At 42.9% G+C, this 25,328-nt stretch overlaps 2 protein-coding genes across 4 annotated transcripts in view; one reads left to right on the forward strand and one right to left on the reverse strand.

The window, feature by feature from the left end:
- Positions 1-287: 287 nt before the first annotated feature.
- gatd3l (glutamine amidotransferase class 1 domain containing 3, like) lies at positions 288-4,798 on the forward strand. Its single transcript, XM_067605768.1, has 7 exons — positions 288-584; positions 681-733; positions 824-937; positions 1,079-1,210; positions 1,315-1,407; positions 4,263-4,428; positions 4,547-4,798. Exons 1-7 carry the CDS (start codon positions 468-470, stop codon positions 4,679-4,681), a joined length of 810 nt encoding a protein of 269 aa, XP_067461869.1. The 5' UTR covers positions 288-467; the 3' UTR covers positions 4,682-4,798.
- Positions 4,799-5,759: 961 nt separating this feature from the next.
- The window catches only part of igsf9b (immunoglobulin superfamily, member 9b), a 30,405-nt gene continuing 10,836 nt past the window's right edge, over positions 5,760-25,328 (reverse strand). For 2 of the 3 annotated variants that reach the window (XM_067605781.1, XM_067605788.1), the window contains 19 exons: positions 17,599-17,745; positions 16,305-16,456; positions 15,988-16,105; positions 15,459-15,600; positions 14,932-15,077; positions 14,690-14,832; positions 14,452-14,592; positions 14,228-14,344; positions 13,985-14,135; positions 13,764-13,875; positions 13,482-13,657; positions 13,122-13,360; positions 12,873-12,957; positions 12,313-12,483; positions 12,122-12,158; positions 8,318-11,686; positions 7,987-8,156; positions 7,604-7,815; positions 5,760-7,380 (listed from right to left, as the gene is read on the reverse strand). In XM_067605781.1, the coding sequence (XP_067461882.1) occupies positions 7,616-7,815; positions 7,987-8,156; positions 8,318-11,686; positions 12,122-12,158; positions 12,313-12,483; positions 12,873-12,957; positions 13,122-13,360; positions 13,482-13,657; positions 13,764-13,875; positions 13,985-14,135; positions 14,228-14,344; positions 14,452-14,592; positions 14,690-14,832; positions 14,932-15,077; positions 15,459-15,600; positions 15,988-16,105; positions 16,305-16,456; positions 17,599-17,745 (5,816 nt within the window). In that variant the 3' untranslated portion in view covers positions 5,760-7,380; positions 7,604-7,615. The remainder of the gene's footprint in view (positions 7,381-7,603; positions 7,816-7,986; positions 8,157-8,317; positions 11,687-12,121; positions 12,159-12,312; positions 12,484-12,872; positions 12,958-13,121; positions 13,361-13,481; positions 13,658-13,763; positions 13,876-13,984; positions 14,136-14,227; positions 14,345-14,451; positions 14,593-14,689; positions 14,833-14,931; positions 15,078-15,458; positions 15,601-15,987; positions 16,106-16,304; positions 16,457-17,598; positions 17,746-25,328) is intronic. The other variant, XM_067605797.1, reaches the window with a different exon arrangement.

Genomic DNA, 25,328 nt, shown 5'->3' on the forward strand with positions numbered 1-25,328 from the left:
TGCCTTACTCACTTACTTGCTGACAGATGCAGAGCGTTGTGCAAAAGGGAAAAGCATCAATTAACAACCTTAAAATGTATTTTATATTTTTGAAGAGCTTTTCCATTATTTCTGTGAAATCCTCCATCAAGACACCAAGAGTTAAATTCTAAATGGGACAGGATATTTCAAAGGTTAAAGCACTACGTTTTGCACTCCAAGTGTGACTCTGTAGCCAAATGACTTAAGTTAATCAGATGAATAAACAAGGGGAGGAAGGTTGTTTAGGAGGGGAATAGGTCAGTCAAGGCAAAGAAGCGATGGCTCTTCTCAGAAAGTAGAGCTTACATGGCAACGTCACATAGCTGATGGTATATATACAGACAGTCTCCACAAGATCAATATTACAACCATCAAAAGTCTTCACAGGCTCAGCGGCACTAAGTCAGATCTCGCTTCTCTAAAACACTCAGATTGAAACTAAAATCATGCTGGCAACCAGGACTCTGCTGTCAAAACAAACACTGGCTGTTCTTTCTCGTCAGCCTGCCTGCTTTGTTCACCACGGTGACTATGGCAACTGGGGAAATACTAATGTTGCACTGGTAAGTGAAACAAATCAATACGGCGTCAGATAGGGAAGAGAAAAAAAAAGTAGAAAAATATTATTGTGTGGATTTGTGAATCACAATGTGTTCCAGGTTTTCTCAGGATGTGGCTGGTGGGATGGGACTGATGTCCATGAGGGAGTATAGTGAGTATCAGTGCTGCAGAGCTCAGGACAGGAATTTCAGTTTATCGCATTTCACCAAGCAGAGATTGTAATTCACATCTCTGTCCTCAGCACCATGTACCACCTGAGCCGCAACGGCGCTCGATTCCAGATGTTTGCTCCAAATCAGCAGCAGATGCATGTGATGGACCACATGAAAAAGCAACCTAGCTCTGGCGAGAACCGGTAGGCACATTAGGATACACTTTGAGACAGAGCAGGGTCATATAAACTTGTCCAGCGGATTACTTGATCTTGTATGTTTTTTCATCTGACTTGACTAATTCCATAAGATAGCATTTATGGTTATTTTTGGCCCTTGCAAAGGAACATGATGATGGAGTCGGCTCGCTTCAGTCATAATCAGGGAATGATGCAAATGCAAGACCTGTCCAAGCTGGATGTGAACAGCTTTGATGCCCTCATCTTTCCTGGAGGCCACGGCATCACCAAGAATCTGTGAGGAAGAATGAAATATGAAGCAATAACTAAGAGACTGTGTAGTTTAAGATAGAATACAAACAAACACAGCAAAGCACTAATATTCACTTTCAACTCTTTAGATCCTCTTTTGTGAAGGATGGCAAGGACTGCAAGTTGCATAATGATGTGGAAAGGGTGCTTAAAGAGTTCCATCGTTCCCGCAAGCCTATTGGGTATGTATCATTTGTTGAATATTCAGTCTAGCAGTACAAGGATGAGTATGTCTCTGCTGAAATATGTTCAAATATTGATGGGCAGCATTTCTTTTGGCTATACAGTTGCTTAAAATCACAATTTAAATCTGAACATGAACATGAGGCAAATTTGCAGACTGTCACTGATTCCAACTTTGTACTTTACCTTAAATTGGATTACATTGGTGTAGGTAAACACATGAGATTTAAACGATCCCTGTTATGGAATTGGGACGTTGCAGCAGCTGTAGAAAGGAAAAAGTCTGACTGAGTACTGCTGAACATCTTTTGTAACCATGGATGTAAGTTTGGGATTTAAAAAAATCACCTAGAGCAGTTTAGTATAATAGCAACACTATTTTAAAGGTTTCATAGTTTCCTGAAAAGATGCTAGAGAGAAACTGATGTATAGAAATGCAAATAGAAATTCTTTGTGGGTTTCCAGGACAGGATGATGTGATATGATACTTATGAAGAAAATAGATACAAGTGTTCAAATGGTACGCTTTCAATTAATCAATTCCAATTGATTAATCAGTACACAGCACATCAGATGAATATTTAAAAAAAGTAAAGTTTATATACCGTCAAGCCTACAGTTGACAAATGGAAAGTAAATTTATGTTGCACTTGATACCAAATTACACAGTTCTCTCTTGGAAACGTGATGTGTTTAGATTTGGGTTAACTGGAATAAATCAATACTAATAGTCGCATTAATTCTTTGACCTGCTGGCAGTGTTTCCTAGAAACAAAATTTTACTACCACAACATATTTCCACGAAAAAAAGGATAGTTAGGGCATTATTTGTGTTCAAATTCCTGTGAACAAAGCCTGAAGCGTCTCAACAGCCTTTGTTTACACAAAATTAACATTTTGTGACTACTATGTAACACAGATGCAGTTGTAACCTTTTAGCTCGTATTTCTATTTTACAATACTAAAGTTATATAAAATGTCATCAACATAGAGATCAGTCTATTCACAAAAATTAGCAATGAAAGGCAAATTTGCAAATTTAATAAATACTTTGCATTAAAACCATTAACTGAAGTGAAGACAAAAAACTGTGACTGTGACTTTGTCATGCAAGTTGATGCTCCATCTGGTGAGAGTCTCCACTCCACTGATCACAGCAGACACAGTAAGCACTGCACATGTGTTGAATAGTTTTTACTCTCTCAAGTGGAAAGCTTACAGTGAGCAACATGAAGGTAATCAGACCAGGCAAACAAATCCACATGTTTAAAGCAGACAGGAAGAAATGATGATTACAAATAAATGTATGTGGCAGGAAGTGACTGATCCTCTGGCTGCTACTTTGGCAAAGAGGTACTGATGAGCTGAGGAGAGGCAGCTGTGCAGACAGGTGACAGGATCAGGTGAGGGGACACCTGGTGGCCAGGTCTGCGACGACAGGAGAGGCAGGATTACAGGATTTAAAGAGTGAAGTTGGAGGCAGAGGAGGAGAGAGAGGAGGACGAAGCATCTGTCGCCGGGGCAACATGGGGTTAAAAGGTATGTTGAGTTTTAATCTTGACCCATCCTTTTTTTGGCATTAAGCCCAATAAAGAGTAAAAAAAATTACAATACGTTGAGCAAAAAGGTCAAATGAATATTTTTACTTTTTTACAAGTGATAAGATAAATTTATTATTTGGCCACATTTTTCACAGTAATAATTTAATCCCTGATGACAAACACACTTCAGTGTGTCTATATTTCATCTCTGCAGCTCCTCCACAGTACAAACTCCCCTCATGTGTTTCCTCAGATTTCATCAGTGCTTCAGTCTTGTTTGATTTAGGAACATAACAGAGAAAAATCAGTTTGATGCACCATTACCTCAAAACACCTGGACCATGACCAAATTGTCAAATTTAATTCAGACACTTGTGGTCACGTAGCCCACTTTGGAGTTGGAGGGGCAAAATTTCAAATTTGATTCAGTTCATTTTGCAACAGCCAACAATGAGGCAAGTTTGCTGACAGGCTGTTACGAGCAGATATCAGTGTGTCTCTGCGTGACAGTGGCGTTTTATTTTGACAGATGGGGGAGCTGTGCTTTCTGTGCCTTCGGCAGCCAATTAAAACTGCTCTACATCCTCATCACAGACTACACTGAATTTAAAACTCAGCAGACATTTGCATCCGCTGTCAACCACTTGCATTGTCCATAAAGTGTTTTGTGTAGACTAGTTGTTCCTGGTCTGTAATGTTGTGTGCCTGATATCTTTAATAAATCCCATGTATGAGCATAAAATAGCACCTGTGTTTCTTTTAAACCCCTGCACATCCACACAGGTGTCTTCACCTTGGCTGATTAGACGCCTGCTCAGGTGAGGTCATCAAATAAGGACAATGAAGGTGTAAGTGTCCCAAATCCCTGATTCAATTAGGCCCTTTGTTGCTCTTTCTCTCTCCCCATGTTTCCAGTCTGTTTCAACAATTTAATATCAAATAAAAGGCCCAATGTAGGTCTGTGTTACATGATTTACCATAGTCATCCATTCAATCTGCACTGTGCCAAATACTTGTGAGATCCCCCTTGAGATGTGAGCAAGTAGTCAAATACTGACTTCATATATTTGGGTTCGTCTTCATGTATTTGTAGGCAAATAGTGATAATAATCAGCTGACAGTCTGTAATCTTGCCTCATGCTCTCCTTTTGTTCACTATTGCATGCATTAGAAGTTTTACAAGTATGACTAGACTGAGAGTCCCAGTGCTGCATGCTGGGAGAGACAAAGCAATTATTCATACACACCCTGATCAGTCCTGTCTTATAATCTTGACTTTATAAAAACTTCAACTGAATGTGTTTCTGTCTCAGACTGGCCAGCATGGCTCCCTTGCTGGCCTGCCGCGTGCTGCCGGGCATCGAGGTGACCATGGGCTACGAACGGGATGAAAGTACTCGCTGGGGGAACTGGCCTCACACGAACATGGTTCAGGCTGTAAAGAGCATGGGTGCTCGCCACAATGTGCGTGAGCCATACATATCCTTTCAAAGGTCTCTTTTTACAACAGATGTTAAAACAGCTTTATGCTCATTTTGCCAAATGTTATTTTTCTTCTGAATGAACTCCTGCTTCGACCTTAACACTTTCCTTTTACGAAGCCTATGTGGACGAGAAGAACAAAGTGGTCAGCACCCCTTCCTTCATGTGGGAGACCGAGTATCACTATCACTATATTTTTGATGGCATTGGAAATATGGTCAAACATGTCATGCGCATGTCAACCAAGTGAGCTGAGATGAGGCGCTGGAGGAAGTTGGTGCTGACGTGCGACTCACATCTCTGTAATGTGATGAATTCTTACCTGAAACAATATAAATGCTTTAGATAAATAGTAAATGGCTTGTCATTGTGCTGTGATTTTTCACTGAGTAAAGTGTAATTTATGGTGTTGGTTCATGCAGTTGAACAGATCACATGTGCACTAGGTGAGAGTCATTTGAACTGAAGAAAGCAGTTAATTGTGACAGACAGGGAGGAATCAGGGTATGTATTACCAAAACACTGGTGACAGCATTACTCCTCATTTGATCAAAGGTAACACTTAAACTAGAGGTCTGGAATGTGATGACAATCCCTCCTGATCCTGATCTTGATCTGGATCTTGTCACGGTTACACAGCAGTACTACTTTGGGACCATAAAAAGCACCCAAAATGTACATTACACACCATGAATAGTGTTCCTTGGGTTCATTTAGGCTAAATCAACAAGGATCACCTTGTATGTTCTATACACATTATTATTCATTCTTTTTTTTCAAACTTCACTAAAACAAGATGTTAAATCAACCCAATATTCCTTGAAATATACAGAAATACTATGAACGGGTACTGGCAATGTTGTGCAATGTTTCCTTGTCACACTTGCTGAGTCCTGTAGTAAGACAGCTACAGTATGTTGAAACACAGGAAGTGACTGAGGCCACTTTTTGTGTTGAGGACTTTTTAAAATAAAGATTTTGTGTTTTTAGAGTTTTGAAGAATGACAACTTAAGGATTGGCTGGGCAGTAAGGTCTTTTCTCTCTTTTAAGCCTATCTGTAAAAATGGCTAACACAAAATATGTGATTACTGAGACAGGAATTTACACCAAAATGGTTTCACTAGCAAAGACCACGCCACAACAGCATGGTACTAAAAGGGGGCGGGGGGGCGGGGGTGGAAAAACAGGAGAGGAAGGGTTAAGCTGATATAAGTAAGCTTGACAGGTGATTAGTTGTTAACTTAATTAAGTGAAGGAGCATCTGTCTTCATTGTCACATAATTTTCTTCATGACGCCAAAAATCAACACATTCTCTCGGTTCGTGCATTCAGAATAAAACAATTTATTCATTACAAACATATAAAAATGACAAAAACAACCAGGTGGCAAGATAAAAAAAAAAATCAATTTGTACAAAACTTCCAAAACCATCATCAGAAATGCATACTCGCTCCATATGAAGATGTTCATCATCATCATCATCATCGTCGTTATTTAAGTAAATATAGTACAAATGTTGACTCTTCCCAAAGTATAGCTACAAAGATATTATTTAAATCTCTCAGTTTGTCAGGTGACGTACAAAAACAGCTTTTGTCATTTTCCAGTAAAAAAAACAAAAAAACGTAGGCTAATGGGCACACAATTTATAACAGACTCACAATTCAAATACAGAATTAGAAGTCAATGAAATATTCACAGTGCTGTCTTCACATCGGTGATGTGAATTGTAAACATTGTTGCATATCATAACTCGCCTCAATAAATATCCAGAAAGCTCATGTAAAAAAAGGTACATTTTTAATAACTGAATCCTCTGATGAGTTTGATTATAGCTTGTCAGCTCAACCCTTCTGTAGTCAGTCAACTAGAGTCCATATGAAATTAATGAAAATAAGGCAAAATTCATTTCCCCTGTGTTTCTTATCAAGTTTTACTGTCTGTCATTCACAGAGGCAAAGTTTGACCGATTCAGGTGGAGTAAAGTAGCATTTTCTCGTGTGATGAAATGGTAAATGTGGAATATACAACAGCAAGGTTCATTCACATTAAGGTACATATAAACATTTGTACAGATATTTTAACAAATACTGGGAGGCTATTTTTAAGAGATTTGCTTTATAAAATCTCAACAGGGGAACACTGTGCTGACTGATGTGAATGATTTCAGGGAACCAGAAGGTAAGAGTGGCAAAGATGACACAAATTCATCTTTGAATACAATAAATTATTGTTTGGAGTGATAAAGTTTGATATCATGAACTACTCAAAGATTTAGTTCTTAAGGATAAAAATCAGAGTTAAATCATGTATTCTTTAAGTACTATTATTTGAGTATTTAAGTCAAATTCAGAGGGAGAGGGTGGTGAAAATGCTTTGAGCACTGTTACACTGGGAATATTACAGATATAGACATTTCCACCAACAGATGTCATCTTGGACCTACATAATTGTCATAAGCATACCTTTGTGATAGACATAAACATGAAATAAACCTTCATCATGTTGCATGCTGCTGCTTTTATAAAGCAGGTCTTTCTCAAATCTTAACTGTAAACTTATATTTGTCGAGGGTGAGCGTGTCTTTCCTCAAAGGGGCCCTGTGTGTCTGATTGTCAAGGTTTAACAAAAAAAAATCCCAAAATACAGTTGCACAAGCTTGTTATAAAAATAAATAATCCCTTCTCAGCTTCATTATCCAAAGCACAGTGGAACAAGAACAAGAAAAAAGAATATGTCATCTGATGACAACTGAGGAGATGCAGCCTGTTACATCTGTCACTGTCCCTTGAAACCAGATAATTTTAGTGTGCTGTAACAGAGGATCAAAACTTTAAACAATGAGCTCTTTCATGTGACAAAGCTCCAGTGAGGTGTGACACTGTCCAGGACCACAGTGCTGTCATCTGTTCATAAAACTGTTATTTGGTATCTGTTTTCCACAAACCTGTGAAAGAGAGGAGAGCAGTATTAGAGAAAAGCCCTTTGAAGGTTAAAACATTTTAAGTATAAACTGAGCAGCACTGTTTTCATATGATTTTACATGCAAGCACAAATTCACTGCATGTGGATGATAAGAGTAGCAGGCAAGAAAAGGAGGCGGGCAGGCGAGCAGTGAGAGGCGGAAAAAAAGAAGGAAAGAGGAGAGAGGGGCAGGCGGGAGAACGGACCGAGTTAAGCTGCTAGAGCAGTGCTGAGTTGCAGTCAGAGTCTGAATCGTAGCCAGGCGTGAGGCAGGGCTCACGGGAACAGGTGGATTCCTGAGCCCGCCTATACTCTTGGTACTCCAGGCGGAGAGCGTTGAAACGCGCCTCACTTAGGGAGCGACTGAACTGGCAGCGAGGTGGGTTGGAAACTGGTGGGCTGACTGAGGGAGACGGGCCTGGGGAAGGCATCAGGGAGAGGAGATGCATGGATGGGCATGTCATGGGACAAGCTCAAAATAATCACGGCACATGGGGCACAAGATGAGCACATGCAGCACCGTCAGGCATTACACTCATAATGACACATGCGACATCAAAACATCCACAAAAAAAAAAGCAATCATCACCTTTCTTTCGCTGGTCCTGGAGGCCACCAGCTTGATCATATCTGAGCTCCCCCCTGCCTTTCCGAAAACCCAATTGTGACTGATCAAACTTCATGGCCTCCAGGACCTCCGAGTCCACACAGGCATCAGCAGAGTCCCACTCATAACTCTCATCTACTGATGTGTTCCTTCTAATGAGATACATAAAACAAGCGGTCAGACAACAGTATCAGCACAGTATCACAAACAAGAAACAAGAACTACAGTTAATGTTATTTTGGCAACATAAATAAATCCCACTGCAAAGAAAACACTCCGGTGTTCTTATTTTCCAGGTGTGGTGGTGTTTCACCTTTTCGCTCTCCTCTCAGGTAGCTCCGTCTCAGCTCTGTGCCGCTCACTCTCCTCTGTGGTTTCTGGGGAGCTGAGCAGTGTGGGAGTGATGGACAGGGACTGTCGGAAGAGACCGGTGCTACCTCTACCACTGCTCTGACTGGCATAACTGGCCCTCCCTCCCTCTCTGACCTCCCGGATCTCAGTCTCACCTCCCCTCCCCATCACCCTGTCTGGCTGTCTGTAACCCTCTCCCTCCCTCGGTGGGAAGGGGGCGTAGTAGGGTGAGGGCCAGCTGATGCCTCTGGGCAGGTAGGACCTCGGAGGGCCCCTCCTGGGGTCCATGGGTCTTATGTTTTCCGCTCTGGATCCTGGCCAGTGCTGGTACTGGGGGACTGGAATGGAGGAGGGCATGGGGATATACTTATGCTGAGCAGACCTCAGGGTGTCCTGATAAGAGGGGGACCACCGGGAGGACTCAGGGAAAACGGTGGCTTGCCGTCGTGGATCAGAGGGTTCCATCACTGGGGAGATTGAGGTTTGTCTGGGTGGGTACATTGAAGGAGTGAGGTAGGAAGGACTAGCTAAAGGTCTTTGTGCGTGGTGAGGCCTCTCCAGGCTCCCCATGCTGGGGCGTCTGAACGGGATATACTCCCTCCAGGAGGGGCCTGGCCTGGGAAGGGAAGACGGAGTGCGACCCAAACTGTAGGACTTGACCCTGACATCTGGGTTTGGGAACTCGTCCCAGTAACATCTCTCAGAAATGTATGTCCTCGGGCTTTCAAAGTGTTCCCACCTCTGTGAGCCTAGACTGATGGATTTCTTTAGGAAAGGACGAGGCTGTCCCATCCCTGAGAGCGTCCTACAAGGGCCTATACTTAAGGATTTCTTCAAAAATGGCACAGGGGCTTGACATATTCGCGATGCAATATTATTAGTCCTGCTGCCCTGAGAAGCTTGTCTTTGGGATTGTTCTGATGGAGACTCACTGCGGTCTACAAAACTCTGTGAATGTTTTGACGCTATGTCTGCCATGCCTTTAGCTGCACTAAACAAGGTGTGAGCTGATCTGGATCCAAGTCTGGACTCAGGTCTGTCTGTGCTTTTATTCCGAATTTGTGTTTTCTCATCATAAAGTTGCTTGCTAGTTTTTTCTGGACCAGGAGATGATGCTCTTATCTCATCAGGAAATCTAACTCTGTGTGAAGGATCTCTACCTTCCATATTGAGGGAGCGTCTATAGCCTTGTTTTTTACTAAAGTCAACGCTTGCCTCTGCAGCACCTACAGAACGTGTTTGCTCAAAGCAAACCTCCTTTTGGTTTGAGTCCGTTTCCCCCTGAACATGAACCTCCCAGTTTTTAGGAACTACATCAGGTTTAGCCACCAGAGATTTTACTGGTTTTAAGTGTGAGCTCTGTCCCACAGTGTCTGTGACTTCAGCTTCTTCCACAGGCTCATCCACACTCATTTCGATGAAACCTGGAAGGCTCAGGTATTCAAGAATTGCACTTGTTTGCAGTGGGGACATTTTGGGGGATGGGGCTGTAGGCTTGGCCTTGAAGGACCCTGACATTCTGGGGACAGAAAATTGGGACTGATCACTATCAACTTCTTCTACAAGAGTCAATGTTGAAACAGGGCTGGGACTATCAGAGAAAAGACATTTGTCACTCCTCCTGGAGCGCGCTCGGACTCCCTCTCTTTCTAATTCAGAGTAAAAGCCCGAAGATCGTCGGTCATCGAGGCCCTGAGCCTCCCTGTCTTTGGCCTTTGCTCCAACTTCATGATGTTCATAGGGTAAAGTAGAATAACTTGAGGGACTGGGATCTCTTGTGGCTGTGTACGGTGCAGAAGCAGTTAAAGGCTGAGTTGGACTTTGAGGCCTCATGCTGTTGACTAAAGGACTTCTGGAAGCTGTATCCCAAGGCTGAGTGCCATAAGCGTAAGAATTTCTGGACCTTGAAGCAAAACCTCTGTCCTGGTTCTTTCCCCTTAAGCCTTCCTCAGTCATGGACTTCCTGCATATATCCGGCTCTCTCTGAGGACTCATTGACCTGGCTCTGTCAGGTGTCTCTAAGCACAGAATAGGGGAGCTTTCTGAGGTGATGTCAGGAGAGAGCATGGGAAGGGAGGTGTTCTGGGTGACCGGAGATCGTGATGAATCAACAGCGAGAGAGTCCTCTGTGGTTTCTCTACGTGTGTAAGGGTGCTTTGACCTGGGCGATGTGGTCTCCCGGGAGCTCTGTGCTGGAATGAGGCTGGTGACTGATGTAACAGGGCTAATGTCCCACTGTATGCGAGAGGTAGGAAGCCGGTCCATTGGACTGCTGGTGTTCCCAAAGTAGCACGCCCTCCGATAGTCAGATACCCGATTTGTCTGACCTGGGGACCTGTGTTTTTGTCTGATGGTCACATCTTGAGGTTTCCATACAGGGTCCTCTTCTGATTTGGGTGAGCCCCTTTGAGGGCTTTGTGTCTTATTAGACGGATAATCATCTTTCCTACGACTTCTCTGATTAGCTGTATAGTTCTGTAGCTCCCTCTCCATTTCTTCCCTCTCCTTTGCCAGTTGGACACACTTGTTAATGCTGTCCCTCTCAAGCTCACTGTCAAGTTGTGAGACCAGGGTGCTGTTATTAGTCAGCTGACTCTCCATAGGCTGGTAGCCTGAATGGTGTGGCCTGTCTCTTTCTCTGTCCAGAAGCTTGGTTCTTCTGCCCAAAGTAGGGAAAAGGTCTTCAGTGTGGCCCGGCATGCGATACCTCCTCAGAGAATCACTGGGTTTTTTCTCACTGTTGTCTGAATAGAAGCTGGCTCTTTCCAGTAGGGCCTCTGAGCCCTGTTCGTCATCAGAGTAAAAGCAGCCGTGACGGGAGAAGTTTCTGGCCATGGCCCGTACTCTTCCAGGGGAGGAAGGAGGCCTGCTCAGCTCTGGGACGTCCACAGTGAGAGGACAATCCTTCCTCTCGTCCTTCTCTGAGCTCATGCTTGACTTTGGAGAGTCTCTGAATGATGTCTGATTACTTCCTGAGCAACTCACCCCACCATTACTTTGCAGGACGTCGTTCTTCAAGATTTTCTTATTGGAGGGGCTGGAACCCTCTGGCAGTGCTTGGACAATAAAGCGTCCATCAGGGCCTCTGGAGATGGACTCCAAAGCAGTTGGTGAGGAGGCCTGGGACCCCAGGTGACTCTCAAAGAGTGTGTAATGAGGCGGTGGAGACGAGTTGGACAAGAGTTGTTTCCGCTGGTCGTGGTATTCCCCACGGCTGCCTTTATCAAAGGAGGACCGATCAGACTGTGAGGAAGGGTTGGGGAAGAAGGGAAGTGGTGGGCACAGCTTCAGCTTTAAGACACTGTCTGGGCTGCTAGGAGGCGAGCAAGCTCTGAGAAAAGAAAAAAAAAAACAGACAGAAAAGGATAATTTAAAACAACCTCACAGTATTACAGGTTCTAACAAAAACATTAAAATAATTAAAGGCAGTCTGTAACTTTCTGCGCTCACAAACTATATAAAAGGTAGGAGAGAATTTAAAATTGTCACAGCAAGTCAAATGTTATTGATAGATCAGGTAAGGCAAACAATTATTAAATTATTAACTACAGTCACAAAGCATGCTGACAGCAGAGTATAAAAGTCTAAATAACCCTTAAGGCTTAAAGCTGTTTTAAAGTGATTCATCACAGTGTGCAATACAGATGGTTATAATAACAATATACTAACTAAAAAACATTCAAGCTTTACAAAAATAGAACCACATATAAGTAATAGATACACTACATCGACTGTTAAAATCAAAATACAAATGAAGGACACTCACTCTGTAGATGGGCTCTTCTGGAAGGCAGATGGGAGATCTAAGAAAAAATGAAAAATTAATTAAAAAGATCAACAAAAAGTGTATTTAACATTAAGTGTGAAATCAACAATGGTACTTTCCGTACACCAGAGTTTAAACATCAATTAAATTTTCCGGATTTAAAAAAATTGTATTTAAATCAGATGTTTTACCTTGTCTTCTCTTTCTGCGTCGACGTTGTCTCCTGTTACTCATATAGCAAGCTGTCACCAAGGAGAGGATGATGGCCATGAACAGGAAGCACACTCCTCCCAACACACCAGCCAACAGAGGCTCAGGGATGACCTCCAAGAAACTTGGGCGCAAAGGGTAAATCTCCATCCCTGTAATCAGATCGCAGAGCTTAACTTTTGAAATATGTTGTAATATAAATATACTGAGACCTTGACTCGATAAGCATGTAATGTTCATGGGGTCACACTTTATTTTACAGTACACTAATAAAATGTAATAAGCCGTATTCTGTATCAAATTAGACAAAAACTAGAAATAATGTTCTTTATTAGACAGTGAACAAACACAGATATACCCTAATTAGACACCATACACCTAAATTATGCTGTAATTCGAAACCGCATATAATGCCATATTAGAGCCAAAATATACATACTAATTCACTTATTCTATCATCATCTATCATCTTATTACATCTTATTAGTGTACTGTAAAATAAAGTGCGACCGTTCAGGGTAATTGATACGAAGCCACTTACCTGTGGTGGATACATTAACAGAGTCACTCGGTTCACTGAGTATTTTATTGCTGCGGGACATCAGCCTCAGATCATAACTGGAGTCCTGAGAGTAAACATAAACTAGTTTGCTTCTGGTGCTTGCTCAAACATTTTCATCATTAATCATAACATCAGTTTGATATAACACAATTTTTGACATAATAGTTGTTTAATCTACATCAACTGATCTCAAGAAAGCGCAGACGCCAAGTAAGAAATAAACTTTACCCGCAGCAGCCCTTGTACAAGTAGTTCACTCTGATTGGCACTGATGTTACCGCTGAGGATGACCCACTGGCCCTGATCCCGGCGAGCCTGCAGCACATAACCTGTCAGTGGAGAGGATGGAGCCTCAGGAGGTAACCACTGCAGGAAAACACCTCGTCCAGTCCGATTGGCTGACAGGAATACGGGAGGTTCCAGAGTTGGGAGACTGGTGACGACCATAGGTGCTTCTGTTGGGACAGCTGATAAGAAAACACAATATAAACTCAGACTGATACGGCACTTAGAGCAAACAATACAAATACTACTGGAGAAAGTGAGATAAGAAAATCAAATAGGTAAAACATGTTCACTTGCACAGACCTTGAGTTCGCACAGAAGCAATTTCACTGAAAGGTCCAGAGCCGAGTTTATTCTGAGGTAAGACACTGAACTGATAGCCAGTGCCAGCAAGTAGCCCGGTTACCAGCAGATAGTTTTTGGATGTGGGCACAGGCAACGAAGCCCATTCATGTTTCCCTCTGGATGCCTGCTTGACCCTGGAGAAAAACAAAGACAGCCAAAATAAAGACAGCGCATAAAACAGTCAACGGGTCTGCTTGTTGAGAGCTAAGAACCGCGTCGTAAGTATTTTATGTTACTGACCATACAGTGAACTTCTGGGTGTATCCACCATCAAAGCCAGGCACCCAAGATACATTGGCCTGGTTCATCTCTGTGGTGACAGACACTGAGGACACAGCATGAGGACTGGTGCCTGAGAAACACAGTTGCACATCTGTAAGTCTGGCATGTTGATAATACATATAAATACAGGTTAAGTGTCTATCGGGTCTGCTACCATATATGTGAGGTAGGCCACTCACCCAGCACCATGACCACAGTGCCTGCACTGACAGTAGCTACTCGATTAGTGGCCAGGCACTCCCAGCCCCCATGGTGGTCTTTACTGAGTGGCTGCAGCAGAAGGGAGCCATTAGCCAACACAGTGTGCGGGGAGCGAGGAGTAGGGCCGATCTGTGAGGGAAAACAGACAGACACATCTAGTTTAGATAAGGGATGAATTAAGCATGTTTATGCTGCTCCTCTTTGTTTTGGAAAATCTGTACCTTGCTCCACGTTATATTTGGAGCGGGGTCTCCGATGGCTTCACAGGGGATGATCAACTCTCTGCCCACCTCCTGAAAGTACTCAGGCCGAGGAGTCACTCGGAAAGATGGGGGGTCCTGGGGGAGGGAGACAGTCTTTTTCACATCTACCAATGTGTAACTGTGCGCATTCATAGAAAAATGTTTTCTTTCACTAAAGGCGGAGTCAAGAGGCACAGCCTTACCTGCAGAATGACCTGGGTGGGTTCAGACTGGCCCATAGTGCCGTAACTGTTATATGCAGTGCAGGTGTACATGCCAACAGCATTGTCATTGGCTGTTGCTATAAAAACTGAGCCTTCAGAGTTCACCATCCAACCTGGGAACTAGACAGGTCAAGAAAGAAAAATGATATACAGTGATTCTTGAGGTACCTGTGCTTCCATTGCATGAGACATGATGTTTCTATGTCACATAACTTACATTGTCAAGATTTAAATTGTTCCCATCTTTGGTCCAGTTGACATATAGCACAGGAGGATCAGCCTGTACAGGGCAGACAATGACGCCCTCCATTCCGGCTGGCAAGTATGTTTCCCTGGGCATTCGGCCTACACGAGCAGGGTCTAAATGAAAGAATGATAAATATTTAAGAATTATCTATAAAATGGACAAATACATGGAACTAAACAAGTGCTGCCTCTCATAGGAGATTAAACCCTTACGTTTCACTTTCAGATGTGCAGAGGCTGAGGGCGGTGTCAGTATCCCATTAGTTGGGATACAAGTGTAATTGCCAGCATCTTCTGGGATTAGATTAGGGATAAGAAGTGTTCCATCCACTAAAACCTTTACACGCGACTGTAGGGACCTAAAACCAAAAGATACAGAACATGATGCATTTTAAGAGGTAATTAAAGGGAAACTTATGACGGTATTTTTCAACCTGGACCCTATTTTCCCATCTTTTGTGTCTAAGTGAATAATGGGGACAACAGTTTTTGTTTTTGAAACTGGTCAGGTACTGAGCAAGAGCACTCCAGCCAGCAGCCACAAAACGGGCTAAATTAAAATTCTTTTTCTAAGGTTTATAGTTTTCTCATGACGACATTACATAATAGTCACCTGTAAAACACCTGTATGTCTATGCATGTCTGTGAATCAGTGAGACATACTAGCTGTGTTATACATTTGACAGAAAATATATATCATATATCTTGGGTTCATGGGTACTTTGAGGACTTGGACTCACTCAATATGATAAACATTCTGTCCCTGTTTCAGCCATTCATAGGTGAGGTTGGAAGGGTAAGCGTCAGCCTGGCACTGCAGAACTGCATCCTGTGTCATGTTGAGCGTGGTGTCCTCTGGTGAGATGATGATGATTGGGGGACCTTTTTGGCAAAGAAGAAGAAAACATAAGACAAACTAATGTAAATATTATACCTCTGTGTAGTGATGCAGGGATCAGGATAAACAAAGAAATCAGTGTTGTTGGTTTTAAATCATTGCTATAGCAGCAGATGGACTGTAGGTGGCAGTATAGACTATGTAACCATGGTTGTCAAGCTGTTAAATGGGTTTGCATTAGCACAGCAAAATCATAAAGCCTTTGAGCCGTCTAATCTATCTGTATTTACTTTTTGTCCCAGGAAAACATATGTGGTAGATGTTACTTTCAAATACACTATTACTCTGTTACCTGCACATCTCAACACATGCTTAACATGAGACAAGCAGATGTTCTGTCTCTCCCCAATGACTGACAGCTCAATACTGACCTTTGACCTGCAGCTGTGTATAGTGGGTCAGGTTCCCCTCTGTGTTGGACACGTGACATTTGTACACTCCTGAAATATTTCTTGTGATGGAGGCCAAAGACAAGGTACCATTGAGCACCTAAAATTGACCAAAGGTAAAGATAAAGAGGATCAAAGGGAGAGAGAAAAGGTGGAAGGAGATCATGAGACTGTCACGGAAAGGACAACAAAAGCAATCTGCCACAAAGAAATATCAAAGCTACAACTCCTACATGAAATGCTAATTTTAAAAATATTTAATTAAAATTCTGAAAATGCCATCTGTTTCTCCTCCTCACTTTTATTTTTTCATGTTTCTCAATCGGGTTCTCATCTTTATGCCAGACAACAGTTGGCCGAGGGTTGCCATGGGCTCCACAGCTGAGAGTCAGCGAGTCTCCGAGCAGAACCTCCACAAAAGTTGGTGGAGTCTTGATAAACACAGGTGGAGCTAGAACAAAGACAGTACAGATGACATAGTTACTTCTATGTGTATATTCAAATGGGACATACAGAATAATCAGAGCACTAACTTTACTATGAACCCTTGTTGCAGAAGTCAAAGTGGAACTAACAAATCTAGGTAGTTTTAGTGTGCTTGAGGCTTGGAGGTACGATCTGTAGTTCACCCCTATACAATGGAGATATAGGAGTTGTTTGATGCCATTAAAATATAAAATAAATTACGTGTAAACCTCAGAAAACTCTACATTATCATAACCATGTCAGTATGTTTGGAAAGAGACAAAATGTGGCGTTTTGATGGCACCACAATTGGAGCATAACCAATTATCCAATAACTGGGATAAGCAACAACTGGAAATTTGCAAATTTCTCTGAAACTATCTGAACAGACAGACTGTATTTTATCTTTAGTAGCATATTTTTTGCCTGCCTCAGAGAGAGCAGAATATGGGCAAACACTGCCATGGTTTGTGTTTTGTTTCCACTGAGACCACCCATGCTAAAAATATATGCACTCATTGAATTGGAAAGAGCTTTGGATAAAATGTCATCATTTTCTGTGTACAAGGCTCTGTGTGAAGTCTGTTTTTGAGACAACCTGACATATTCTTAGGTAAAATGTATTCAAATGAAATTCAATATGATGTAATGCTATTATGTACAAGAAAGGTGTCCAGTGTTCATCTGCATCCTGATGCAGCACATGTAGTCCTTTCATTCACTGTAGTACATTCATTTCAAATCCCTACCTCACACTCTTAGTAACTTCTAACTCCACTGTGGCATTACTGATGTGTGGGGTTAAAAATATTCAGATTTAAGCATTTAAATGTAATCTTTAGCCCACACAAGCAGCGCATACACTGTCCTGTTCCTGTTATTCTTTGAACAAACTCCTACGTTGACATCATCTCACAGCAGGCAAGGCACAGACAAAGACAAGATGTGATCACCGTGTGCACAGAATGTCACACAGAAGCTCCTCATACACGGCAATAACGCTCAGGAAATTCAACGTGCCAGGGCCTTTCTAGCCCCATGCTGTGGCTGTTCTAAACAAGGAAAGTGCCAATGATGAGCAACGAAAGGAGCAGCTCCTCAGTCTCCCAAAACCCTGCAGTGCTGCACCTGTGATAGAGAGGAAGGTCCATGTGCCGTTTTGAAAGTTGTCGGTTTTGCTATTCAGGAGCAGAATGCGGCATTCAAACCAGCCCTCGTCCTCCAGGGTCAGCCGTTCCACCAGCAGAGAGGCACCCTGGGTCAGAGATACGCGGCCTGTAGGAGGAGGGGTGAGGGTGGGAGGGCAAAGAGGAAGGGGTGAGAGACAGAGAGAGGGGGTCAGCACACGCGCAACCAGACAGGCAGAGTCAGCACATGCAGGAAGAGGGCTTACCATGCAGAGGACACAGGCATCCAGTGTCACAAAGGCCACAGTCAAAGTCATACACTTCATACTAGCAGACAAAACCATCAACAGAGTGAACAACAACTGTAGCTCTAATGTTTGTTAAAGTATCCAACCACATAATTAAGATTTGTGCAAATCAGGGAGGTGACAGACAAAATATGCAGCTCAGAAGATGAGAAGTCAGTGGCCCAAGAGTACGAGTGCAAACACATGAATCACTCATGTGATGATTGTAATGATGTGCAAAATTACAGATGGAGATAGTGTCCTGTCATTAAGGGTTTGGGTGGTGGAGGGGAGAGCTAGGACGAGCATGCAAGGAATATTTGAAGGCAGCTTCATTAAATTGCCGAAAGTAAAAAAAGTGAATCTGTTTTCTTCCTTTCATATTTGTAGTTTTCAGCTTAAAAGGGATTTCTAAAACAGATGCATGATGAAATGAGTCACCTGTTTTTGTTTATCAATGAAAGACATCAGGCAGAGATAAACACTGTGGAGTGTGGCAGATGCACGCTAAGAACTTGTGAATGTGCACCCTCAAACACACAGAGGATCTGTGCATGTCTGTGCATGCATGCACACACACACACACACACACACAGACACACACACACCCCTATCACACATACCCATATCCCTCTCCCTCTGCTCTTCTCTGTACTTCTTACAACTCCTTGTCAGGCTTTGAAACTTGATCTGTTGGTTGCCTGGTGACTGCAGCCTGGTTTTCAGGGTACTGAAGTTACCCTTCCCCACCACCCCACCTCCCCTTCCTTTTATTCTGTCTCTCAATGAACTCTTTTTTTCCCCCCTTCAATCTCAGGGCTTTAAACGACAGGACGATGCGTGCGGGGGGAAACACACACGTTGCTCATACCAGGCCCTGGCCAAAGCAGTTTGAAAGTAAACAGGGAGAATGTGGGGAAGTTTGCAGCATCTTGTCATTCCTGTTTGCTGCTAACAAGTTGCTTGAATTACACAGACACACGGTAATATCTGTCACATATTCATCCCTCTGTCTAAAGTATTGAAAAAATAAAGCTTTACAAACAGAAAAAAACATGCTTTCTCTTCATTTAATCTTTAGGTTGAGCACCGAACATCATCTCCCCCAGTAGAGACACTGTATATAAGAGGAAAGAAACTACTGAATGTCCTGCTACCTTGAAGCAACAATATCACAAGAAACACAATATCGTCGCTATTCACACAGCTTTCCCTCCAGACGGCGCAGTCTGGAGCAGAGTCTGAAAGGTATGAAATTCGTTTAACTCAATACGTGGCCTTAAGACAGGGTGAAACACACACTGAGAGTAAAGACAGGCAACAATGGCTAACAATTAACCCTGCATTCCTGACTGGGGCTGTTGCTGTGCTTAATGATTGACTGACCTCCTAAAGACAGACCATCGTTTGATGGGCGGTGCTCACTTAGAGGCTCCATAAAATGAATGCCTCTGATTTCAGGTCAGCATCTTTCAAACAACCGGGCAGGGCTCGGAGAGAGAGGAAATGTGTGCGCAGATGATAACAGGTGTGGGGATAACTTAAAGCATTTTCCCTCTCATCTCTCCATGAGGGATCCTCCCTGAGCTGCTCATTTCCCATGCGACCTTCTCCAATCGGACATGGCATTAACTGCACACTGCGGACTAAGAGGAAAAACACTTCCACGTGCAAAGTCACACAAACCCTCTTTAAGATACAGCTAATCCTCATGTGGCTAAATATTATGGGATACTTAAAGATCACTGTGCCAAGTAGCACCATAAAACTCAGCCTATGGAAGTCCCACTGACTGACCATGCGTGCTGGTCTTGTGGGTTCAGAAGCACGTGGGTGTGTATACATGTTGATTTTCAAAATTTGGTGTGCGCCCTGCCTCCTGGGTCTCCACAAGGGAATTCTGGTTTTCCTGTCGAACACTTAACCCTTTCCCGTAGCCTCCCTCTTGTCCATCACTACAAAGAGAGCCCCCCCACTCCTCATTCTCTCAGGTTACCATAGTGATGAGACCAAGGATAGCCCGGGCTGTAGGTTTAGATTTGAATTCAGTTGCTGTAGAAACACGGCAGGACCAAACAGGGGTAGGGGAGGGTCGATCGTGCAGGGGGGTGGGTTTCTACTGTCAGAGACTTGAAAAATTACAAGTGGGGGAAAAACATTTAGTTTAGATTTAAAAAACAGTCTTGTGTCACATCCAGCAGCACATGAGACATAAGGAAGAAAGGGGGGAAATGAATGAGAGGCAGAAAAAGACGGGACTTTGTTTTCCTTTCAGCCTGTGAACAGACAAAAGGCTGACGCTGAGTGACAAATGTTGCTCTATTTAAATTTGAATGTTACATCCCTGGACTTGAACTAAAACCTCAAAACGCACACGGCAGGTGCTCTGTGCTAAGGACGTTGACAAAAAGGTTGTTGTCTCTCTGATGGCCCGATGCACAGATATAATGCAAATAATTGAACACAAGAATTGACAAATGATCAACCATATCAGTAAAAAAACCTCCCCCTATTTAAATCACAGCGGAATTGACCGAGAGGTTACGGAGAGGTTACTCAAATGTATACATCGATAATCCATGACAACCAATGAGAGGTTGACCTTTCTGACCGGAGTGCTCCGTAACTCTCCAGTAGACACATTCATCACTCCCCCTGGTTCTACATTTTCCCAATGTCCACGAGTCCTCCTCCAGAGACAAACATCATTAGACTCTATGGTGGAGAACAGAGAGAATGGCTGAAACAATAGCTGCTGCTCGTCTCCCATGCCCACCCTCCTCCTCCTCCTTGCTGTTTTACCTCCAGCAGCTATCACATGACAGCTCCAGTCTACCTTAAAATGAGACCTTGTTCCAACAGGTCAAGCTGCAGTGCAGCCAAGGGTAGAAAATGGCAACGCTAATCCACTGCTGCTGTGTGAACCTCTACAACGCACCCTCTTCATATTAGTGAGAGTCAGGTTCTCTCCCAGTGGGTGGCAGGTTAGGAATAACTCAGCATTCAGAGCGATGCTTGCCGAGAGCTGGCCTTGTCTCATGGTTTCTGATCTCCTTTTTTTTTTTCTCTACACAAGATTGATGATTGATTTCTGCAAGTGAAACCACTGCAATGTAATTGAACTGAGGACAATGTACACCACATACATTACCCACATAATTCACACTTCATTATGGGGTTCATTTCTTTGCATGTAGTATTGCAACATTATATTTTCTTTAATTTTGTGGCATAAAAATCTCCGGTACAAGGCTTTTATTGTCCCACAGGAATGGATTCAGCATGTGATTTCTGTAGTGATGATTCCCACTGATACATACTGACATAGTAATACATGGGTCATTGTGAATTACATGTAATACAATAGCAGCGGTAACTATGGAGGAAGAAAGATTATTCTGTTTGGAGAAGCATCACCGCTGCTTTTCTTTGTCCATCCGTATGTGCATAAGAGAGCCAGGCAGAGGTGCATTATGGGATGTGTTTTGATTTGAATACAATCATAAGTCTGGGACCGGCCCCCTGCCTCTGACAGCTCACCCCTCCCACTCCCCCAAATTTCTCTCTTCAATCCTCCTGTCTCCCTAATCAGTTTAACCCTCTTATGAATAGCTCTTTGTCGTGAGATAGATTACAGTTAACTCTGTCCCTCTCGCTCTGTCCAGCTCTGTTAACCCCTGCACCAGCAAGCATACACAGCTCACGTGCCAAATTTTGGCGACTCAACTTACCACGGGCATTAGCCCTCTTACATGATCAAAGAGCAAAGTATTAATTTTAATATTCTTAAAGTATAAGGTTGAGTCCCGTTTGTGGGGTTTGAACTGTTTTCCAGCACAGAACTTGAGCTTTGTTTCCTGGTCAGGGAGAGATATTGTTGGTGTTAATAATTGCTTCAGTTACTCAGTCGGGATGATCTTCAGAAAAATACTTCCACAGTAGGATTTAATATGAATTCTTACACAAAGCACAGCACACAGTCTGATCTCATGCTCTTCATGTGAATCTGGCCAGTGACACACCTAAGGCATGAGGTAACAGGGTTTTTGTGATGGCCTGCTGCTCTAAGCCTGTGAATTCCCAAGAAGCTGCCATCTATTCTTTTTTCATTGTGTCATTGTTTACGGCCCATCATCCTAGTCAAGTTATAGCAGAAAAACAGGTTGCTGATGGATGAAGGTGATCGGTTTCACATTTCTACTGGGCTATTTTCTGCTTTAGGAGTTCTCAAATAGAGTCATGTTTACAAAAGCTTAGTTGCTCAATATTAAATTCCGCTCAAGTTTACAATGGGCGAGGTTACAGAGTTCAAGGATTGTGTGTGTGCATCGGCATATTCAAGTGTGTGTGTGTGTGTGTGTGTGTGTATGTGATTTGTACATGTGTGTTGCAAATGCAGACCACAACTTCTCCAGTGTTCAGAGGTCACACTGAGAGCGTGATGGAGGCCCGCTGAGATCTGGGGGTTTGCCCATTGTCGTCCTGGCCTCAGGTCGGACTCCCTTGCTCACAGTCTCTACTGATTTTCTTCAGCACACAGGAGTCATTTGATCTAGCCCTGCAACAGTAAACCGCCCTGACACTACAGGACTTGAACATATTTTCTCAACAAATACAACTCAAACAGACTATAATAGTGTGTCAGTCAGAGTTTATCCTGTTTCCTCTTTGTTGTGAGTGTTGGGTGTCAAACAGAGAGGAAGAGAGATGAGGGGCACTAATATGGTTCTTGATTCACATGAGAAACCTAGACAGGATTGTGTCTAATGGGGTCAACAGAAGGACACACTGTACTGTAGTCAAGACACTCCTCAAATACAGAGTGCAATCTCAAATACACCTGATATCATATCAAAAAATACTGTTTAATGGGCGACTGAAATAGTCGTCTTAGATATCACTCGCCCTGATTCTTTCATGTCAGTTTCTAAAAATGGCTAATAGCATCAGTGAGCTTGAGACAAAGCAGCAGACTGAGGACAGATAGCATTTGTGAATGCTTTTATGTTTTATTTTAGGGCCCTTTCACACCTACCTCATGTACTTTTGGACTTTTCAGTTTTATCTGAACCAAAATTACAGGTGTGAAACCTCCCCAGGCCCATGGTCCAGACCAAACAACCAAACCTTGGTCCGGATCAAACTGAACCATGGTTCAGTTAGTTTCTAGTGTGAAAACATTTTTTGGATGGATGGTTCAGTCGTTCCGACCAATTACAGGAAGATCATCAGAACCAGAAAAAGGAAAAATGAGCCACAGTAACACATGGGGAGAGGAGGAGACCAAATTCTTAATTGAAATATGGTCTAACGAGGTTATAAAAAGTAAACTGGAAAAAACTCACAAAAATGCCGACACTTTCCAGGTATTTTTGCAGAGAATGAGAGAGCGAGGATAAGAGAGGACAGGAGAGCAATGCTACCACAAGATAAAGAAACTGCAGCAGCAGTATACAAAGGTAAACGATGTCTTTAGAAAAAGCGGTGCATCGACCAATGATGAGAAGGAAAATTTCCTTTTATGACGACCTGGAGAGCATTCTGGGCACTCACCCAACAAGCTCACCCATTAAGCTGGTGGAGTCTTCCCCAGCTTCAACTTCAAGTGTGTCTACCAATGCCCAGTGCCAGCATTATTACTGGCACTGGTCACACTAAACTGGTAGTAATGCCATAATATTATTATTATAGTGGCAACAAGATTAATCTGTTCATTCATTTTTCTCCATTAATTCAAACGACAATAGAGGGCTACCTGCTGAATTGACATAACGTTGAAACTAACTGGATCAAATGTAATGTAACAAAAACATGAACCTCGATTCGGACTTTCCTTTCAGGTGGCATTTGCAATGCAATGAGGCCATCAAAGGTAGGACATGAGAACACTTAGATTTAGTATTATATTCAAGTCTAATACCTTACTTAGCACTATTGGAAGCAGTCATTATGCTGTAAATCCAACCAGCCCTGAGCGGCAGTACAGGTCTCTGCAATGCCCATAATTCATTTTCTTGAAACTGTTTCTTGATCTCTCTTCTTCCTGATCTCAGACAGGCCAAGACAAAGAGCAGGAAATTGTCACCTACTTGTGTCTTGTGGTTAAATCTGAAATCCCCCAACATTTTAATTTGAGGGTAGAATACATTAGACCTACAGCACTGACACGCTTCACAAGCTACCATCTGCCTCCAGTGGGAGGGGAGATATGAGGATCTGAGGCAGACAGGCTTTACACCAGACAAGTACACACAAGGGCTGGATAAGGCAAAATATTGGGACATCCCAAACAGGACTCCAGTACTCAGAGCTACAACTCTGCAGTGTTGTTTACTTCATTATAGCTGCGTGTGCATCAGATGAGTGCCCCTAAACAATGACATGGTTAACGGCATACAGCAGGGTTAACATGCCAGACACATGTAGCCCAATTGCCTGGCGGAGGGAGCCTGTTTATGGCTCTGCCACTGTCGACATTCAGTGTGGCTCCTCAGTGATTTATCTATTCCATAGAGGCGTTTGCAACGGTACTGGAGAGGCTTTCATTTTTAGTTGGGGCCCATTTCATTTTTAGTTCTAATAGGACAAATTCAGAGGTCTTTTAAGTGAGGGTCCCTGTACATTTCAGTGACCTAGTTGGGACAGTATGGGATTTTGGGTGTCCTAGTAGTCCTGTTGGTGTTTGCAAAGCAAGGGGAGCTTGTGATACCCCTCTTTGTCTTTTGTGCTCTGGTAGACAATGACAGGATTATAGGGCTCCAGCAAGAAAACTCCCATTATTCCCTATGCTTCATCCTTCCTCCTTCTAGCACAACAATCTCCCCTTACTGGGTCACCCCTCAGCATACTAATAAAACACTGTCATCAGACCACCAAGCCCCCACCTACACTCTTAATCCCCCCATGCACCGCGTTACTGGTACCCCCCTATTCTTGCTCAGCTACCCCACCCCCCTTTAACTGCCTCCATTAAAACACATCCATTCTCGCCCTTCCCCTTCTCCCTGCACTACTGCAGCAGACTGAAAACCCACAGACTGAACATCCACAGTAATTACAGGAATTGTGTTTTGGTTGGATTACCTATTTGGGGTATTGTTTCATTCAAACTTCCCCTACCCAAGTCTTTATAAATACTGTTGTTACCCCTGTATGCTTGCCTCTGCCCACACAGGGCACATGAACGTAACGTAAAAGAGAAAAGTTGCCACCTCCTCTCCCCTCACTAAAATCTGGTAGACTGTTATTAAAGATGTCTGTCAAATTGGTAGTCAGACTTTTTACTCCTTTCAGAAACAAAATGTTAGGACAGCAGCTTTTCTTTGTCCAATTGAGAAAAGTTTTTGATGCAGACGTTAGGGTTTGTGTGCAGTCAAATCACTAATACGATGGTCAAAAGATTCAAACAAAGCTTATGGAGTCTTACACATCTGTTTCAAGCAAC

This window comes from Thunnus thynnus, chromosome 2 (genome assembly GCF_963924715.1).
Source record: "Thunnus thynnus chromosome 2, fThuThy2.1, whole genome shotgun sequence".
Taxonomy (NCBI): domain Eukaryota; kingdom Metazoa; phylum Chordata; class Actinopteri; order Scombriformes; family Scombridae; genus Thunnus; species Thunnus thynnus.

What these genes read in the sequence shown, in the direction of transcription:
- gatd3l (XM_067605768.1), top strand. Translation starts at nt 468, where the DNA reads ATGCTGGCAACCAGGACTCTGCTGTCAAAACAAACACTGGCTGTTCTT. An exon ending in GATGTCCATGAGGGAGTATA is followed by an intron (nt 734 to 823) that starts GTGAGTATCAGT and finishes CTCTGTCCTCAG; the next exon opens with CACCATGTACCACCTGAGCC. An exon ending in CCTAGCTCTGGCGAGAACCG is followed by an intron (nt 938 to 1,078) that starts GTAGGCACATTA and finishes GCCCTTGCAAAG; the next exon opens with GAACATGATGATGGAGTCGG.